This window comes from Gastrolobium bilobum, unplaced genomic scaffold, assembly GCF_033153095.1.
Source record: "Gastrolobium bilobum isolate Gb01-03AN ecotype WA unplaced genomic scaffold, APGP_CSIRO_Gbil_v1 utg889, whole genome shotgun sequence".
NCBI classification, from domain to species: domain Eukaryota; kingdom Viridiplantae; phylum Streptophyta; class Magnoliopsida; order Fabales; family Fabaceae; genus Gastrolobium; species Gastrolobium bilobum.
In genome coordinates this window covers 25,508-39,456 of record NW_026898706.1, presented here as the reverse complement: position 1 = coordinate 39,456, position 13,949 = coordinate 25,508, and the positions used below count along the sequence as shown (strand labels likewise).

At 35.9% G+C, this 13,949-nt stretch overlaps 1 protein-coding gene and 1 pseudogene across 1 annotated transcript; both read left to right on the top strand.

Annotated features, from left to right (window-relative positions):
• The first annotated feature begins 1,866 nt into the window (after nucleotides 1-1,866).
• Nucleotides 1,867-5,123, top strand: LOC133318554 (cysteine-rich receptor-like protein kinase 10; annotated as a pseudogene).
• A 3,947-nt stretch (nucleotides 5,124-9,070) lies between these two features.
• Nucleotides 9,071-10,993, top strand: LOC133318557 (cysteine-rich receptor-like protein kinase 25). Its single transcript, XM_061520569.1, has 3 exons — nucleotides 9,071-9,964; nucleotides 10,058-10,188; nucleotides 10,286-10,993. Exons 1-3 carry the CDS (start codon nucleotides 9,175-9,177, stop codon nucleotides 10,301-10,303), a joined length of 939 nt encoding a protein of 312 aa, XP_061376553.1. The 5' UTR covers nucleotides 9,071-9,174; the 3' UTR covers nucleotides 10,304-10,993.
• Nucleotides 10,994-13,949: the final 2,956 nt, after the last annotated feature.

Genomic DNA, 13,949 nt, shown 5'->3' with positions numbered 1-13,949 from the left:
CAACCACATAAAGGTCTGTTGTTAGATATAATACTATATTATAAGTTCTTACACAAAATCTATATAAATGCACACGTTCACTTTCAAGTGTGTGGATATGTTTAAATCTGGTTGGAAGGGTCTGCTTGAATATGGCTGGATGTACTTATTGTACTTTTATAATGTTAATAATAATATTTGTGGGATGTTCACCAAAAAAAAAAAAAAATATTTGTGGGATTGTGCTCAACACGTTTGGAAAATAATTAAGTTCTAGCATACATTTGCAAATTCCTTTACGGGTTTCACGTACATTGATAAAATTATTTTTATACACATAAAAATAAATGAGATTCATATAAGATCATGTGAAAAAAAAAATAAAAAAAAAAAGCATGAAGCCACACTCTTTTGTGGGCTCTTTGAGCAGGGGTTAACCTATTTATTTTCCTATTTGGTATTCGTTTCTCATAATTTACCAATGAGGATCGTTTATTACCGCGGAAGGAGCCCAGCGGATTTGAGTCCTGCCCCGCAGATCACACAATTTTTTTTGGTCAAGTGAGTTCTGACTCCCTACACACGCGGAAACCACATACTTTTTTTTTTTCTCTGCTCCATTAAGTTCCGCCCCTACCCTTTTGGAATTGATTTTTTTTTTTTTAATAACAAGTGCCACTTTTTTTTAAATGACGGAAGCATTCTTTGCTCTTCCTTTCTTCGCTTTTTTCATATATCTCTCTCTCTGTGAAAACTCAGAGTTTGTTCTGGGTTCCTAACAGCATATGAGGCAACACCTCATTCACTTTAGTAGGCTAGTAGCTTACACTATTTTGGTGATTTGTCCTCTAATGCATTGACACTTCAAAAAATTTGACGTGTTGTGTTTGACATTTCCATACTCTCCGACACTTCAACACACGTTGTAGAGATTCAAAAAGGGTTCAAATATTACGTTGCGTTACGTTTTTAGTTCCAAATATTAGATTCATCGAATTACGATTACTATTTTATTGATTTTAATATAAATATTTATAATATCTTATGTGTTTTTGTAAAATTAATAATTATTATAAGTTTAACTTTTTTTTATTAAATTATTGAATATTATATTTATAATATACATTATATAAATTAAAAATATTATTTAATATCAAAATATGTCTTAATATATCAAAATTTAATATTTTTTAAAACTAATGCATTGGAGTTTCATGTTATAGCGTGTCGTATGTCAATGTGTATCAAAGATAGATTTTGACTTGGATGATTGAACTTGTTATAGTTGCCGGAGTTTCTTAAATAGGCACGTGAAATGAATTCAAATGATTTTTTTTTTTTCTCATTATTGACACGGCCCCATGCTTCAATGATTTTAATTAAACGACAAAAAAATAAAAATGATTTACGTTTATATCAATTGTTACAAGCAAATAAAGGTGCGTTTTTGAAAAAATGACTTTTTATGAATATTTTTTTTAAAAGAACTTTTTTAAAAGTTAAAAATTATTTTGTATTTGGATGTAATATTTAAAAATCACCCAAGTTGGCTTCTACAATCACATGCCGCCTGCAACAAGATTTGACAATCCCATTGGAATGGACCTTTGAAATGCCAAACCACATTAATATAATAATGAATAATCCATAGAAAGGATGAAGATGCATCTCCCATCAACGTTTCTAATCTAGTCAGATTATAGCGAATGGCTTTTCCGCAATTTTTTAAAGTGGTCAAGTTTTGCTTTATAGACTCATAATCATAAACCTTAACCGTATTCAAATTCTCCACCATATCTAATTGCCCCTTTTTTAGTCATATTTGCATGCTTTGCTTACCATTTATTTTCTTTGTGTAATGCAAAAATGTTGCAGCATAACACAATCATGATTGGCAGTGCCCAAAAGAGGCTACTAGTATTCCTACTTGGCACCCTTACGCTCTCTGTCACTGAAACCTCTGCATCTGTGTTCGACAACGTTAGCTGCACAAGCAACAAGACTTTCACTCCAAATAGCACCTTCCACACCAACCTCAACACTCTTCTCTCTTCCCTTTCCTCCAACGCCACCAACAACGTTAGATCCTTCAACACAACCGCAGGAGAATATTCCGACTCTGTCCACGGCCTCTATATGTGCCGTGGAGATGTTCCACTTGCTCTATGCAGAGAGTGCGTGGGTTTCGCAACCCAAACCGTAGCCTCATCGTGTCCCTTGGCGAAAGAAGCTGTGATTTGGTACAACGAGTGCTTGTTGCGTTATTCATATAGATTCTTCTTCTCTAAAATGGAAGAATGGCCAAGGTATCAAATCAAGATCCCACTGGGGGACCCTGTGTTGTTACACAGTCATGGCTTCTACAACGCATTAGGATCCATTTTGAATGAACTCCCAAATGAAGCAGCACTGGCTCTCGAAGGTTCTAACCAATTCGCCGTCAAACAAGAAAACGCCTCCTCCAGCATAACCCTGTACGGCCTCGCTCAGTGCACGCCGGACTTGTCCGCCGGTGACTGCACGCGGTGTGTCGCCGAGGCGGCGGCGGAATTTTCCAAGTCCTGTTGCGGTGGTAGTATAGGAGAAAGTGTTCTCTTTCCCAGTTGCATTGTTAGGTATGAAACATACCCTTTTTATCAGCATTCGGGAACCTTCGCGCCAACAACGGTTAAGGGTCAGTTCCTTTTCTTTTGAAGCTGTGGTTCATTAATTTACCACTTGAGAAAACATTAAAAAGCATTGATGGCGTGTGATATGTTGATTTGACGATGTTTTGACAGGTGAAAGAAATACTCGAACACAAGTGATTGCGATCATTGTTGTCTTTGTTGTCATTTTGGTGATGCTTTTTTGCTTTGGCTACTGTTTATTCCGGATAAAAGTCAGAAAGAGAAGCAAGGCCAGTCAAAGAGAAAACTGTAATGTCTATTAACACATTATCTTTGATATTAGAGCTTAATATATAAAAGCCTTTTAGTTTTGTGCTGTTTGTATTTCAAGAAACTTTTCTGTGAACTGTGATGTAGTTGGGCTTGAAATTACTGCCTTGGAGTCCTTGAAATTTGATTTGGCTACAATTCAAGTGGCAACAAATAATTTCTCTGAAGACAGCAGGATAGGCAAAGGGGGTTACGGCGTTGTCTACAAGGTAATATATAAAATGTGATGATGGTTGTTACTGTTAGTATCATTCATTATCGTTTTCTTGTACATCTCTGATGGCTAGTTTTAGGGAATTCTTCCTGACGGCCAAGAAATAGCTGTAAAGAGACTGTCAAGAAATTCTGGGCAAGGAGTGGAGGAATTCAATAATGAAGTGTTGTTAATAGCTAAACTTCAACACAGAAATTTGGTAAGGTTGATAGGATTTTGCCTGGAAGACCGAGAGAAAATACTTATCTATGAATATGTGCCTAACAAGAGCCTTGACCACTTCCTATTTGGTATGCCACTTCAATATTTATTTCCACTCATAGTTTTGAGTTTTACATTCTTATTTCTATCATAGTATAATTTGAACAAAATTTTGATTTTGATGTACTCCCAGTAATTTTTTTATATATTAAAATCTAATAATATGCTGTTACATCATTTAATGATTTTAACAACAAATAAGTTGTCAAACTTATTAAATGATGTAATACATCATCATATAGCAGGGTAAAACTTTTTTTACAGATACGGGGCTCTTTAAATTATATAGTTGATCATAGAAAATAGCCATTTATACTTTTCTCACGAGGTTGGTAAATTACAATTTATAGATCCCCTGAAGGAAAGACAATTAACTTGGTCTGACCGGTACAAAATCATAAAAGGCATTGCTCGAGGAATTCTTTATCTTCACGAAGATTCTCGTCTCAAGATTATACATCGTGACATCAAACCAAGCAATGTTCTAATAGATAACAGCATGAATCCAAAGATTTCTGATTTTGGCATGGCAAGGATGGTAGCTACTGACCAAATCCAAGGATGTACAAATAGAGTTGTTGGCACATAGTGAGTTGTAAACCCTTATTCTTACCGCCCTAATCTCACTCGCAAAAGTAAATTCTTATTTATCTGCTTCATTTATTTATGGATTACCATAAAAAAATGCCGATCACTTTTTGAATACAATGGTGATACTGAGGGTTTTTGCTAATCACTTTGGTTCAGGTTAAATAAATATTGAAAATATGCTCCCTTTTATGGCATATTCCCAAGTCTATTGGCTATTGCTTTGAATTTGGCATGGCAAGCATGCTGGACATGGGTCAATCCTAAAGAAGCTTGAGTAAAATTTTCGGGAACTATGGAGTTTCAAATTCTGTTCCCCTTTTCTTTGTTAGGCCAGTTCAATATTTGTGATTAAAAGAAAGTTATATGTACAATGTGATGCAAATACTTCCTGCGGATACTGCTTCTGTGCCTCTACTACTTTTATTTGGGTTAAACTGTCTCATGTCCATGACTCCCTTGCATGGCTAGTTTAAGAGTATATGGTTCCGATACTATTTTTTTTCTTTCTTTCTTTCTTCAGTGGTTATATGTCTCCAGAATATGCAATGCATGGACAGTTTTCCGTGAAATCTGATGTCTTCAGTTTTGGAGTTATGGTTCTCGAGATTATTAGTGGGAAAAAGAATTCATGTTCATTTGAATCATGTCGTGTTGATGACCTCTTGAGTTATGTGAGTATGAAGTTCCTGTTTGTTTTCTTCTTTGCATTTTCATGTCTCGGCATCTACTGGACCACAGATCAAAAGAGATATACAGAAATACAAATTAAGGCATGCAATAATGTTAGAATGTATTTATGGTTTCAGGCGTGGAAACTATGGACGGATGATTCACCATTTCAATTGCTGGATCCAATTTTGCTAGAATCTTATTGTCCAAACGAAGTTGAAAAGTGTATGCAGATTGGTTTATTGTGTGTTCAAGAAAATCCAGATGAAAGGCCTACAATGGGAACTGTTACTTCAGTTCTAAACAATCTCTCAGTTGAAATGCCATTTCCCCTCGAACCAGCATTTTTCATGCATGGCGGAACTAGAAGACATTCAATTGAACATGAATCTTATTCAGGTTCCACCACCAATCATTCTTTCTCGTCCTCTGTAAATAAGATGTCTACTACTAATTTCTTCCCTCGGTAGTCTTTGTTTTATGGTATATCAGAAGTGAGTATCATATTTCAACTTAAATCTCTACGTGAGTTTCCGGTTTCCCTTCACCGGATTAATATTCTTACCCAAACTCTGGTGGCTTTTTTTTTTTTTTTTTGGTGAGGGAATAATAAGGTGGCTTTTAGTTTATGGTTCTGATGTTTGTCAAATAAAATTATCTTCGGTAGATATATAAAAATATGTGGGACCCATGAGAAGTTATGTTTGAAAAGAAAAGAGAGAAAAATAAAATATAAATTCCATATTTTTTTATGTATACTATCTCCTACAATATAAAAGAAGTTAAACTTATAGTTTATATATGGGGTAAACATTTCTACCGCTACTTTAAATAAGGTTATCTACAACTACTATTTATTACTATGTTCTTTCATGAGAATATAGTTATAACATTAAAGTCACTTTTTTTTTCTATCTCCTTAGTTATTTTTCAGAACTTGTTTGATGGTGTGGAGAGAGAAAAAAAAACAATTTTAATATTATAACTATGTTTTCCGGGAGAACATAGTTATAGATGATAGCTGTAGATAATCCTATCTAAAGCGGCTAAAAATATTTTTTTTCTTTATATTTATATATATATATATATATATATATATATATATATATATATATATATATGGACAAACATTTCTCAAGCTACTTGATATAAGTTTATCTCCGGTCATCTCAAAACTACGTCGTTTTATTTATTTATTTCCTTATATTAATTGATTCACCTTTTAATGGTTATAATTATTTTTTTTTCTCTCTTCTTTTATCACCGTTGATTCATTTTTCTACAGTTATGATTTAATAGCCGGAAATAACATTGTCTCAAGCAGCTTGAGAAATGATAAGCCATATATATATATATATAAGCTTAATTATATTATAATAGGAATTATTTATATTAATTTGAGAAATCATTTTTTATTTTTAAACTGGAAATAATGATTTCATGATTTATGATAATTACAAAATTTACACTAAAAAAATATTGGAAAGAATTGGTGGGCTGGAGACAACAGTCAAATGGGGCTTGCGGCACAGTATGTTCATCTAACCTGAAATCCTAAAACATTTTGAACCCCACGGTTTTGAAGAAGCCACTTGAATTTCACAATTTTTCCTTGGAGACCGGATGCATCTTCACCCCTTTAGAAAAGAAAATATAAAGAGAATATATATTTTTTTATTTGAAAAGAAAATGGAGGTATGAAAAAGATTTTTTTTTACAAAAAGTTCCACAAGAACCATTACCTGGGCAATAATGGGTGCCTCAAATGAACAGTTTTTGCATAGCAAAGCGAACGGAATAGAGACTTAAATTGGGCTACGGTCAAAACTTAAGTAAGGGAGACAAGAAAATTATCTATAAATACTGTTGTAAGTCTCTTGGATTGGTGAATCTCGCAAGAGTGACCATTTTGTCACACTTCGCAAAAAGATTTATCAGACTGTCACGTCAACAGTAAATTTTGCCAAGATGTCACGCGGCATATTTCGCTAAACTGTGTAACGAAATATTTTTGCAAGTAATTCGCTACACAGTGTAGCAAAATATGTCATGTCATGATGCACAGTCAGTAAAAAATAACACATGTCAAGCAATTAGAATTCAAGCATAATTCGCTACACAGTGTAGCGAATTTCTGCATGCTTAACACGTGTCATTTTTTCTGATTGTGCAGTCTGACATGGCATATTTCGCTATACAGTGTAGCGAAATATATCGCGTGATATTTTGGTAAAATTTACTGTTGACGTGGCAGTTTGGTAAAAAAATTTGCAAGCGTGACAAAATGGTCACTGTTCCGTGAATCTCCCTTTCATCTAAACTTTGTGTTAAAGGGGGAAAAAAAAAGATGGACCATAAATTATAAGTTTTTTGTCACTTGATTTTTCTAGGTAAGGTTTTATTTTTCTTTCTTCCCTTCTTTTTGATAATCTTTTTAGTAAGTTGGTTTGTCCTAGGTGAACAATAAGGTACGGATTCCAAGGGGCAAATCCTGTTACTTAATCCTTGGATCCGACACCCGCATGGTAAGTGAGTCATGTCGTGCAACTCAAATAATAAATATTGAAAATACAAAGATTTAAACTTAATGAATTATTAATATCTTGCTAACCCCGCAAAATGAAAGAGTTGATCAGTATTAATTGAATTCAAGAGCAACATAGCTTGCTATACGACATAAGGTTTTTGCAATTCAAAGAATAGAGACAGCCAATATTTATGAAGGAGTAAATACTTTTTCGATCTTTAGTAAATTTTATGATATTCACTTTAATTCCTAACAAATAAAAAAGTTATACGTGGTTTCTAAGGAATTTAAGACGGACCTATTTTAGTTATTTTGAGGGACTAATGTGGGTCTTTTTTGAATTTGTGAGGAATCACGAGTTCAACTAAATGGTCCATTTTGAATTTCTTAGGGATCACGAATAGCCTTTTTATTTGCTAGATATTAAAGTGGACATCGTAAAATTTGCTAAAGACTAAAAATAATATTTACTCTTTACGAAGACATTCAATTTTGTTCATTAGCCTGAGCATAGAATAAGAATTTCGAGGAAGATTGGATTTATAAATTTTTTATTCATAAATTAAATTATTCATAAATTATATTTTTCAGAATACATATTTATATAACTCTTTTCAAGATTTTTTATTTTTTTCAAAGAAACCTTAAATTGTAATCCACCCAAGAAAAATAAAAAAATGCAAAGGAGTTTGTATAATGTTGGTACTACTCCTACTCTAAAGTTAAGATGATCAAGTACTTGTCACACTACGAAGGGTATACACAGAATAGCCGATGGTTTCAAGTACTGTCCTGCTATGTCAATTCACTGTCAAGCCATCGAATTTGACTATGAATCTTAACCAACCAATCTCTAGCTAACAAAGAGATATTTCTTCAGTTTTGTTAGGAGAAAATTTTGATTGGGTGGACCACAGACAGTGCCGGAATCGCTTAAAATTTCCTCGCAAGGCAGGTCACAACCGGTGTCTTCTGGTACCATTTTTATGAAGGGTTTGAATTTATGAAGTACCATAATCACAAAAAGTTTCTTACACATATATAATATGTTGTGAAGCTCATATTTTTTGAAATAAAAAAAATTTACAGCACGAAAAATGAATCTCTATAATATAACACAATCACTTTTCTTACAACATAATTTTTATAAAATCCTTTTCTCAATCATTTAACCTTTCTAATTCGTCATTTCTCGTAAAACCGAAATTGGTGGGACGGATTTGCCCCCACCCAAAATGTTTGTCAATTTGTCCCCACCACCAATATGCAAAATGGTTGGACCTGGAAGTTGCTTTAGTTAATGGGTTTATTTTAAGGGTTCATTTAATTTTATGTTGAATGAGAGATCTTCTTTCATGTTGTGACACATATATGGTGGGACCCATCATTTAAAAAAAAAGAAAAAAAAATAAATGTCACGATTTTCGATGAGTGTGTAGGAGATAAAACTGCTCTTATGCGACATAAGAGTAGTTTTTTCCTTATTTTAAAAGTCCATCCCATTTCCTAACAATGTGACTTTTTGCATTTATCTTCATCCCTTCTATAGTGGCTGTCTCTGTCTACACCTGATCTTAAAATACAAGGTTCTAAAGACAAACTAAAAGAAACACAAAATATTTTACAAGATGATATTCGCTGATAGATAAAAAAAATCCAAAAACAACAGCAAGTAACAAGACCAAAATGACCCATGTTGGTAACTAAAATCATATTTTTTCATTTTATTTTACTCAAGGTTGTTGTGGTAATTTAATCATATTTTTTTTTTACATATATTTTATCATCAATCAAACATAAATTTAATAAATTAAAATTAATTTTTCTGATAATATTTTGGTCAATTTTTTTAAGCTTTTCTATCAAAATTATTTTCCCACTATATTTCTAATAATTATATTTCCCCGTAATTTTATTTTTTCTCAAACGCCCCTAAAAACAATTGGTAAAATGCAGAAATGTTCAACCCTGTGTAAATCTTTCTCCAAACTAAGATGACCAAGATGCCTTCTTCCAAGTTTTCCTCTGTTTTCCTTTCCCTCTTTAGCTTCCTACTCTTTCCAACCGAAGCAGCTCCAATTTACAATTCTCATTGCTGCACAGACTCTATCAAATTTCAACCAAATAGCACATTCCAAACCAATCTCAACCTCTTACTCTCTTTCCTTTCTTCCAACGCCACCGAAGGCACCCATTTCTACAAAACAATAGTTGGCAGTGAATCCCCTAACATCGTCAAGGGCCTCTTCCTCTGCCGCGGCGACACCCTCACCGCCGGCTGCCACGATTGCATCACCGCCGCAGCGAGAGAGATAAAACGCCTGTGCCCAGTTGATAAAGAGGCCATAATCTGGTACGACATGTGCATGTTGCGCTACTCCAACCAATATCTCAACAACATAGTTCCCGGAGTGGACATGTCCGATTCAAAGAGCGTAGATCGCGCAGAACTTAACAGGTTCAACGAATTGCTGGCTGGGTTGTTGAATGCTCTGGCAACGAAAGCTGCGAATTCCATGACTGAAAAGTTTGCAACAGGGGAAGTGAACTTCACGAGTTCAGCGACCCTTTACGGATTGGTGCAGTGCACGCCAGAGTTGTCGTCGTTTGATTGCAACATGTGCTTCAGAAGTGCCATTGCATCTGTTCCAAATTGCTGTGATGGGAAACAAGGAGCAAGGGTGTTGCTTCCGGGATGTAATATCAGATATGAGCTCTACCCATTTTACAATAGCACCAACACGTTGACCCCTTCGGTCCCTGTTGTTCAATCTCGTCCTTCAGGTACAGTACTAGTAGGTTTTGCTTTTTGCGATTGAGTTCAACAACACTTGTTTGATTTTGACTGTTAATTGAATTCTACTGCTGTTGGTTCAGGACGGAGTCGTGTTGAAGTGATTCTTGCATTTGTTATCCCTATTGTTGCTGCAATGGTGCTTTTCACTTTTGGCATCTGTTCTGTCATGGGAAAGCAAGCAAGAAGTATGATACAATTGTGGAGGAAAACGGTAATAAGTTTGTTATCACATTCTTTCATTTTAGTTACTTGCTTGATCTTGGTTCCAGGGTGCTGACTCTTTCATTTTGGTGTGAAAAAAAAAACAGAATATTTCTGAGATATAGATGAGACTGATGCTGGAAAGTGGAAACATTCAAGATGAGAGATAATTTTCTTTAGAAGTTTATTGGGATAATACTGCTGCTGAAAATCAAGAATCAAGAGATTCAAGACTTACTTCTATTTTGGAAGATCGTAATGCAAAACAACATTGGATTGCTAAGTTGTGTTATGTCCCAGCGAAGTCATCTGATGCATCCATCGTTGATTTGTTTGGTTTAGAAACATCCTACGGTGGGAATCTTAGGCAGTTTCTTTGCTACCTTTTTGTCTTCAGAGCCTATCTGCTTAAGGATGCATCATCTTTTTCAGTGGTGTGTAGATAAGTGAACTACAACCTCAACAATGTTAATTTGTTCAGTGGGTTTTGATTGCCTTTGTCTATTTACACGTGAGATTTGAGTAGCAGTTGCCTCGAATGTCTATGTTCGAGTTTTAGTTTGCAGTAATTTCTTTTGATTTTTCTTTATTGGAAGGATTGTAGGTTGAGTGTTGAGCTAGAAGATTTAAAATTCAAATTGTATAGTTTGTTATTCTCTGAGTAGTTAATTATTTTATGGTAAGTTGTAACAAATTAGATAGTTACCCTCTGTATAGGGATTTGTTTATTCTGTTTCCTTTTGTATATATGAGTTTGTTACTCATAGCCTTGTATAAATACACCTCAGTTGAGGTACAGTAAATCAAATGAGATCACTGAGGTCTTTTATTTGACATGGTATCATTCGCTTCGTTCTGATCCTCTTTTCATTTTTTATTTTCCCACTCAAATTGTAACCCAATTTCTTCCCATCCCCATCTATTCGAACCGGCCCAAATGGACTTATCTCCCGAAAACGAAAATCCCAATTCCAACCCTACCTTCGTTGCCAACACTGACCCACCCCTTTCTTCCTCTAGCGTCTCCCCACCCATCATCATTCACCAAGATAACTCATCTTTCCCAGTATCCATTATCCTTGATGAATCAAATTATCCATTGTGGTCACAACTCATGGATATGCGAATTGGTGCTAGGAACAAGCATGGCTATCTCACCGGAACCACGAAACAGCCCACGCCCGACGATCCTGGTTTCGCTGGCTGGGTGACCGACAACATGCGAGTCAAGAGTTGGCTCATTGACTCCATGCATCCCTCTCTTATGCCCCGTTTCCTGCGCCTCGACACTGCTCAGGAGATTTGGGAGGCTTGCAAGCGGACCTTCTATGATGGATCCGATGAAACCTGCCTCTTTGAATTGAATCAACGTTCCTTCACCACAAAACAGAACGGCCGACCCTTAGCCACCTACTACAACGAACTCCTGGCAATTTTCCAGGAAATAGATCACCGCAGCCACTCTCAGATGTCCACTGTTGACGGTGTCGTTCATCTTCATTCTGCTATGGCCCGACTTCGAGTCCATATTTTCCTCAGTGGATTAGACTCTGAGTTCGACAATGTCCGCGGAGAAATTTTGCGCAAGGAACCCAAACTCGATCTGGAGAGTTCGTATGCCTTCGTACGTCGCGAATTTACTTAACGCCAAACCATGGATCATGCTCGCCCTTCCCTGGAGTCTACTGCCTTAATTACACGTGGCCCTCAAAAATCTCGTAAGTCTTCTTCTTCTTCTGGAAAATCAAATCAGTATGTTTGTCTACATTGTGGAGCTACTGGTCACTCTAAGCAGCGATGCTTCGAATTGATTGGCTATCCCGAATGGTGGGACTTCACCAAACAACCAAAGCGAAAACCCCCGGTTGCTGCTGTTGCTGCTGCTACCCCTAATGAACCTACTGCCCCTGTTGCTCAAACAGCTGAATCCCCTGCACCTGCTGCCCTCGTGACTCATCAGGGTCCTTTCGGTAATCCTTATACTTTCTCTGCTTTGTTTAGAAATCATACTTGGGTAATTGATACCGGTGCCTCCGATCATATGATCCGAGATGCCTCTGAGTTACATAATTTTAGTCCATGTTCATTACCTTTCATTTCCACAGCCAATGGTAGTACTGCTCCTATTACTGGCAAAGGCTCCCTCTCCTTATCACCCCATTTATATTTGGATTCTGTTTTGGTTGTCCCTTCTTTGGAATTTAACTTGCTATCTGTTAATCGAATTACTGCCTCATTGAACTGCACTATCTCTTTTTGGCCTGAATTCTGTGTTTTTCAGGACATCTCAACAAAGATGAAAATTGGTTATGGTGTTAAGCGTGGGCAGCTTTATTTTTTGGATCTTGGCTTCTCACCTGATTCCCTGGCTGTGCAATCCTTCCTCACTTTTGCTAATAATGAAGCTCGTGCCTCCCTTTGGCTTTGGCATCACCGTTTAGGACATCCCTCTTTTGGTTACTTAGCAAAGTTGTTTCCCAAATTATTTTCTCAGTTAAATAAGGCAGATTTTCAATGTACCACTTGTAAATTGGCTAAAAGCCATCGTGTTTCCTATTTTCCAAGTTTGAATAAAAGTCATGTCCCTTTTCAAGTGGTCCATTCGGATGTGTGGGGTCCCTCCAAGGAACCATCTTTCTCTCAAGCTCATTACTTTGTCACATTTATTGATGAATGTACCCGTGTAACTTGGGTCAGTCTCTTAAAAACCAAAAGTGAGGTCTTTACTGCATTTAAAATTTTTTTTGCTATGGTCACTACTCAATTCCAGTCCAAGATACAAATTTTGCAAACAGATAATGGGACTGAATATTTAAATACACCATTCACTTCCTTTTTAAGTGATCATGACATCAAACATCAAACTTCATGCACCTATACCCCTCAACAAAATGGTTTGGCTGAGAGAAAAAATAGACACTTGTTAGAAGTTGTAAGGGCATCTCTAATTGGCATGCATGTTCCTAAGAAATATTGGGGAGAAGCTCTTTTATCTGCTGCCTATCTTATTAATAGGACACCGTCTAGTGTTTTAAATTTTAAAACTCCCCAGCAAACCTTGGAGTCTTTTTTTTCTATTCCCCACATTTCAAATTTGGAACCCCACATATTTGGTTGTTCTGCTTATGTTCATAAACCTAAGGTTCTGCGACATAAATTAGATCCTTCTGCCACTAAATGCATTTTTGTTGGCTATTCTGATACTCAAAAAGGTTACAGGTGCTTTGATCCACTTCTTCATAAAGTACATGTCACCTTGGATGTTTCTTTTCATGAATGGGAACCTTATTTTTCAGGGGGAGTTCTTGGGACTTCTCCTCAGGGGGAAACGTTTAATACTGGAGGAGAATTCTGTTTTGAGATATTACCAAGTTCTAACTCTTCTTCTACACCAGACTTGATACTTTCTACTACAACAGAAACTCCTGCACCTATATTTCCTTCAAACACAGCATCAGATTCTCATGATGAATCTCCACATTTAACCCCAATAACTGATTATTCATCTGGAGGTGTTCCTGAATCTTCAAATACAGACAACACAGTGATAACAGAGGTAATTTCTGATTCCTTACCATTGATTTCATCCGACTTAAATCTGTCCACACATATCTTGAATGCATTGCCTAACCGAATATCCCACAGATCAAATAAAGGCATTCCTAAGACACTATATGAACCTGACATCAAAACAAACACCAAATATCCTATTTCCAATTATGTATCAACTCATAGGTTATCTAACTCATATGCTATGACTGTGAATCAATT

Excerpts from the sequence above, each read along its gene's own strand:
- LOC133318557 (XM_061520569.1), top strand. The coding sequence starts at position 9,175 with ATGACCAAGATGCCTTCTTCCAAGTTTTCCTCTGTTTTCCTTTCCCTC. Across the intron at positions 9,965-10,057 it reads TGTTCAATCTCGTCCTTCAG|GACGGAGTCGTGTTGAAGTG; the intron begins GTACAGTACTAG and ends CTGTTGGTTCAG.